This window comes from Phymastichus coffea, unplaced genomic scaffold (assembly GCF_024137745.1).
Source record: "Phymastichus coffea isolate CEN01 unplaced genomic scaffold, Cenicafe_Pcof_1.1 PCOF00234, whole genome shotgun sequence".
NCBI lineage: Eukaryota > Metazoa > Arthropoda > Insecta > Hymenoptera > Eulophidae > Phymastichus > Phymastichus coffea.
In genome coordinates this window covers 1-5,738 of record NW_026707045.1, presented here as the reverse complement: position 1 = coordinate 5,738, position 5,738 = coordinate 1, and the positions used below count along the sequence as shown (strand labels likewise).

Below are 5,738 nucleotides of genomic sequence, written 5' to 3'. Positions count from 1 at the left end.
CTGTGACGACTGCGAGAGGTAGTTAAAGAAAAATATATATGATAATCTCGTTAAAAAAAAAATGTTAAAAAAACACCTTGATTCAGAGGAAAGCATACGTGGCGCTGGCCTTGATATTATTTTGGGCGACCCATTAGCTTTAAGTCAATGTACCTTTCTAGATCGCTGTGAGCATATACGGGTACTGATATTTGGCGACAAAGCGCGAAATAGACGGCGCCGTTCAGGCTCTGTGATTTTTTCAAAAATTTGCCGGACGGACTCAATCGGTTGGGACCAAAAAAGACAAAAGCCACGGAGAGAGAGAGAGAGAGATACAGGAATTCATAACACAAAGCAGCAGTCACGACCAAGTTTCCTCGAGGCACACGTGCCGTCGAGTTGCCGTCGGGCGATAAACTGGTTTCACTCCCTGTTTCTTGTCGCGCACGGGATACCCTTGCAACAACAACATGCACGCCGAGCAAGCAATTCGCGGCGCTGATTCATTGCGCTCCGCCGAGAAACGAATCGCAAACGTTTCCTCGACGCTCTCGGCGCTGCCGCTTATTTCGAATTCGATCGTCGCGTGTGCGTACATGGGGACTCGACGACCGGAGGGCAATTCTCGTTGTTGATGACCGATAATGATTACGCTCCACACATGTGCGCCTCTAAGCGCGCCGACGATAATTGCGCGGATAGATACACAGTTACGACACTCATTTGATTAACCGCGGATAAAAATAGGCCAATCAGTTCGCGCTCGCGCAGGTGCCGCCAGACTTTCCAAATTTCTTCGTTCGCGGCGGTTTTTATTTTCCAAAATGTCAGTATTTATTTTATCGTCTCGTGATTGTCAATCAACGGCAGACAGACTCTGCCCACTTGGCACGTAAGCCGAAGCTAGTATCAAACTCATTATCTATTTGTAGAGTTCATTTCTCTCTGGCAATTAGTTAGCGGCGGCGCGGCGCGCGTGCGTGGAACTCGTCAATGCCTCCCGGTCGTCAATCGCAATTGCGGTCGGCGCGACGAGTCGACGAGTCGAAGGGTCGCGAGCTCGATAAGCTGCTTGCGGTTCCTTCGCTGCCTCATCCGGTCCACGCTATACGCCGCCGAGGATTCGTCTCCGAGCGAATCCGAAGTACCTCTGAAATCGTACATGCACTAGGATTTTTTCACGCTGAGGGAAAATTCCTATGATGTTCTTGTTCCGTCTGAATTTCTACCTCCTGGAACAATAGGACAGTTCTTCGTCGGTCTCCTACGCGTACTCCATGGTTTAAGAAGCTAAAAGCTGCCATAGCTTCCGTCTTCTGCACTTCTCAGACCACTGAATACGTAGGATGTAGATGGTGAACTACGTGGAGTATTCTTTCAGTGTGGAAAGGCCCTTAGCTAACGCCAAAACAAGTGACTGATGCACGAGGAAACAGCGAATGAAATTCGTCGTGCTTCTACTAGTAGCTTGTTTTGCCGCGTGAAAGAGAGAACAATTCAGCAGGTACAAATTTGGTAAGCGAATCACGAGATACATCGGAAGCTTCGTGACGCGTGCTGGTTTTATTGCGAACGCGCCTTCGGCGATGTTACAGGTACAGCTAATCCCTCTGAAAAATATAATATACTTTGGATGCTGAAAAATTGCAGGTAAATCGATGCAGGTATAAGCAATTACGAATTAAAAAAAAAAGTTTTACCTGTAAATAAAGGCTCCCGACCACTAGTCAATGTAGCACCCAAATTCAATAGATTCGATAAATAGACCATCGGTCGTTTGTGAGACGAACTAAAGACACCTACAATAAATTGATAGGTTAATGAATCGAAGTCCAGATGTGGATTTTGAATAACAATATCGCAGTTAACAATGAGAATCGAGGAGAGGATACGCGGGGCAATGATAGATTTTTATATTTTTCACATGTGTGGCCGCGAGCCCTTATTCAGAAGCAGAATCAATTTTTCAATTTGTAATCGCTTAGATGATCGATTTATTTGCAAATTGGCAAAGGCTACCGTTTGTTCGCGAAATGAACTAACGATCGGCATAATAATAAAATGTTCGTTAATCAATTTTATAGCCTTTTAGCTCGACTCGAATTTGGATGTTCGTTTCATAGCATCGAAAACATATTTTATTTTTGAAGGGACTAGTTGTGGAAATACTACCACGCGACACCGAGAAAAGTTGTAGCTCGTTCAATGAGGTATCCAGTTGCATAATTTGTTTATCGATTTTCTTCAAAGGACTAATTTCGACTGGTAATTTTGGACGCCTAAAAACTTTCCACTGGTATCTCTGGCCGGCTCGGTCGCTCGGCGCTTTCCCGCCGTATCGAATAATGTGGACGCTCGATCACGCGTATTTGGTGAGCGCGACAGATAAGCGTCGTGCGTTCCACGGCGAGTGTCGCGTCGCGCGCCCGCATGCCTTCGATTGATTTGCACGAGCGAGCGCTCGGTCGACGCCGCGAGAGCTGATAACCGAAAGAAAGGCTTCGGCACCGAGGGCCGGCCGGCTCGAGAGCCAGTCGCGAAGATGTCGTGCAGCGCGGCGGTAGCGGCGGCGGCGGCGGCGACGGGCTCGTACTGGCCCCTCGACGTCGAGGACCTCGGCCGGCTGAACCCCCTCCTCGACGCCCACCAGTCCCAGCAGCAGCTCGGGTTCGCGTACTGCAGCGACAGCCGCTGGCTCGGCTGCGCCGCCACGCAGCACTGCCCGCTGTACGCGCCCGAGCCGCTGCACTCGTGGAGGCAGCTGCCTTGCCGGCGCGAGCTTGCCGAGTACTACGCGCCGATCGGCGACGACGGGGCCACCCTCGAGCACCTGCTGTACGTGGCGCTCGCTCGCTCGTCGCTGGCCGCCGGCAAGCTCGTCCCGCCTACACCCGCGTGCTTCCGTCTGTTGCAGGAGCAACGAGAAGCGCAAGGAGAAGTCACGGGACGCGGCGCGCTCGAGACGCAGCCGCGAGACGGACATCTTCGCCGAGCTCGCCCGGGCGCTGCCCGGCCCGCAGGCCTGCCCGTGCCCGCCCGCCTCCGAGCCCCAACACCTCGACAAGGCCAGCGTCATGCGGCTCGTCATCGCCTACCTCAAGACGCGCAGCCTCGTCCACGCAGCAGGTACGTTGTTCGCGCCTCGCCCGGCCGCCTGCCCTCTCACTCTGTCGCTCGCAGTGCCCAAGCAGCTCGCCAAGTCCGAGCCGTCGTCCGACCTGGAGGAACTGCTACTCCAGGCCCTCGACGGCTTTGTCCTCGTGCTCGACAACAACGGAGACATGGTCTACCTCACCCCGAACGTCAAGGACTACCTGGGTATCGCGCAGGTACGGCTCGTTCTTTTTTTCCTTCTTCCACGTTGCTCGATTATGCTTATCGATTCTTGCAATGCGGCCCGCGCAGATAATCGCTCGCGCGGCCATCAAACGATCGGCAGCGAGATGCCGCCACTTTAATTACTGCACGTGCTTTTATCGCGGCTCTCGTTTCGTTGGCGCGGGCTGCGGTAAACTTTCCCGAATCTACAAGGCGCATCGATTGACCAGCGTCGCGCGGCCTTTCGACTCTCTTGCAGATGGATCTCATGGGGCAGAGCATTTACGACTACAGTCACCCGTGCGATCACGACGAGATCAGGGAATCTTTCACCGCCAAGACGTCAGAGCCCAGTCAAGATCGCCTCTGCAATTTCTTCCTCAGACTCAAGTGCACGCTCACGAGCAAGGGGCGCAAGGTTAATCTCAAGAGCGCATCCTACAAGGTCAGATACTTGCTCCCCGTCGACTATTGTCTCGGATATTTCTTAATTTTTAAATTCGTCGTAGGTGCTGCACTGTACTGGCCGCGTTATCGTTCACTCGAACGAGCAAAGCCATCAAGTCTGCCAATCGGCCGAGTCGAACAATCCGGACGAACCGAAGGAAAAGGAACCCAACGTTTCCCTCGTTGTCGTTGCTTCGCCGGTACCACATCCAGCAACATTGAAATCCCACTCGGCAGATTTACTTTCTTGTCCAAGCACAATCTTAATATGAAATTCACCTACGCCGACGACAAGTAAGTTCCATCTACACTTCTCGCCCACGACGGTTCTTTAAATTTCTCTACTTTTCTTCTAAAATTCTTTCCATCAACTTTATTACAGATTAGCTGATTTCCTCGGCTGGGAGAGTAAAGAATTGATGGGCCAGTCAGTCTTCGATTTTCATCATGCTCTTGATAATCTATCTCTGGACAAGTCTTTTAAATCATGCAAGTTCAATTTTTCTGGTCCAATATTCTTCCTGGCTTCATTTCATTTATTAAACCGCCAATAAAAAATTTGACAATACGTAACCGTCAAGCTTTCACAACAAACGCGAGCATTGAACAGTCTCTATTATTACCGTCAATGTCGAAAAATGAAGCATTTGACACTTTAACTTCTGTTTAGAATTGTCAGGTAGTAGTCTTTTTTTTTATTGTTTTGTCAACCTGCTATAGAGACGATAATAATAAGTAGAGCAATCGAAGAAGCAATAACAATGAGAAATTACTGTTGCAATGATAAGCGCATATTTTATGTTTATAATTGTTTTTCCTCGAACGAAGGGGCTGACAATCCTATCATAGATATGAAAAAATTGTTAGACCAATGACTTTTGTCTATTCAATGTTTCTCTAAGTACTTGTACACAGAACGAGGACCATTTACCTATTCAGCGTTAACAACGAGAACGCGTAAATGGATTTTTGATCATCGTCGTGAAATTGCGATTCGTTCGTTCGCACAGGGCGTGGCAATGCGTCCGTGCGGGGAGGTGGGCCGTGAGAAAGTTAAGAAAGTAGGGGGAAGAAAAAGATTGAAGCGCTCTCGCATCAGTAGCAGTACCGGCGATTTGGGAATTTATAACTTCCGCTCGATACGTTATTAAGCTAATAGCCGCGAGCTTTTTTTCCCCCGTTTAAATTGACAATTAGTTGTCTCGGAAGGTAACTCTATCCTCTCTTACTTTTGCAGTGTTTAGCAAGGGCCAGTGCGAGACAAAGGCCTATCGTTTCCTGAACAAACGAGGCGGTTACGCCTGGGTCGTGACCCAAGCGACGCTCATCCATTGTTCGAGACTCCAGAAGCCACTGTCGGTTGTCTGCGTTAACTATCTGCTGAGGTAAATCAAATGAGCTTTTTTTCTCGGTAAAGAGAAAATTGCTTTCGTTGGATGAAGATTCGTCTCTAGAGGATTCTAGGTAGCGATAGAGAGGGAGAGGAATAGGACAAGGGCGAGAAACGGCTATGGCATGTGGTCGATATAGGCCACGAAAAGCGAGAGGGAAAAAGCTCCCTCCTTTTTCTTTCTCTCCCTTCGGCCCTACCATTGTTTTCTTGCCGAAAAAGGGGAGAACATTGGCGTTGGCGCAAAGGTCGCGTCGCAGTGTCGGGCTCGTAGCGCTGCAAATGTAACGCCTCGCGAATTTCAATAATTTCAATGGGCAGACGATCAAGGGCCTCCTCTCACATTCTTCAGTTTCGCAAGTCTCGTATTTTTCGCAGCGTCCTCATCCTCGTCCTCGAGCACGCGGATAAACGATCTCGATCTTTTGTTTCCGCGAGACTGTTTCTTGTTTCTCTCTCGCTGCACGTGCGTCGCGTCGTTGCGTAACTGGCGCGTACATACGCGTCAAGTTCTCCGCTCATTGTTTATTCGCCGGTTTGTTGCCGCTAGGCCGTCGCCGCCGTCTTGGCCGTCATGTGGTCTCGGCTAAGATTAGAATGT

General features: G+C 49.8%; 1 protein-coding gene across 1 annotated transcript; it reads left to right on the top strand.

The window, feature by feature from the left end:
* The first annotated feature begins 1,513 nt into the window (after positions 1-1,513).
* Positions 1,514-5,644, top strand: LOC131674359 (hypoxia-inducible factor 1-alpha). The gene is given in 8 exon segments (XM_058952986.1): positions 1,514-2,817; positions 2,897-3,108; positions 3,163-3,311; positions 3,560-3,745; positions 3,810-3,957; positions 3,960-4,041; positions 4,130-4,236; positions 4,985-5,644. Coding segments are annotated over 8 exon segments (1,329 nt in total). The 5' UTR covers positions 1,514-2,524; the 3' UTR covers positions 5,137-5,644.
* The last annotated feature ends 94 nt before the right edge of the window (positions 5,645-5,738 follow it).